Source organism: Penaeus monodon, chromosome 25 (assembly GCF_015228065.2).
Source record: "Penaeus monodon isolate SGIC_2016 chromosome 25, NSTDA_Pmon_1, whole genome shotgun sequence".
Classification (NCBI taxonomy): domain Eukaryota; kingdom Metazoa; phylum Arthropoda; class Malacostraca; order Decapoda; family Penaeidae; genus Penaeus; species Penaeus monodon.
The window spans coordinates 38,106,003-38,106,493 of NC_051410.1; the positions used below are offsets into that span (position 1 = coordinate 38,106,003).

At 48.5% G+C, this 491-nt stretch overlaps 1 protein-coding gene across 1 annotated transcript in view; it reads right to left on the reverse strand.

The window, feature by feature from the left end:
• LOC119589391 overlaps positions 1 to 491 on the reverse strand; it is a 16,243-nt gene that overhangs the window by 3,004 nt on the left and 12,748 nt on the right. Inside the window, 1 exon segment of the mRNA XM_037938006.1 lies at positions 30 to 197. Coding sequence (XP_037793934.1) covers positions 30 to 197 — 168 coding nt within the window.

The window sequence follows — 491 nt, forward strand, 5'->3', positions numbered from 1 at the left end:
CTCCCCCACAGCCACACAGCCACACCTACCTTTAAGAGCTGCGTCGAAGTACTCCTTGAGCGTCCCTTCGGTGTACAGGTCGAGGGTGAGGCTCCGGACCTTCTCGGAGAGGTACCTGGCCATGTAGCCCTCCAGCAGCGCGTCCTCCTGAGTACCAGGGTAAGCGATCACGAGCCGTGGCTTCACACTCACCTGGCGGAAGGTATTAGGGTTGTGGTATCATCATTTTGAGGATTTAGTGATTTTGTGGTATTGTGATTCTGTGGTATCGCGATTCTGTGGTATCACGATTTTGTGGTATTGTGATTTTGTGGTATTGTGATTCTGTGGTATCGCGATTTTGTGGTATTGTGATTTTGTGGTATCATCATTTTGTGGTATTGTGATTTTGTGGTATTGTGATTCTGTGGTATCGCGATTTTGTGGTATCGCGATTCTGTGGTATCGCCATTCTGTGGTATCGCGATTTTGTGGTATCGCGATTCAGTGGT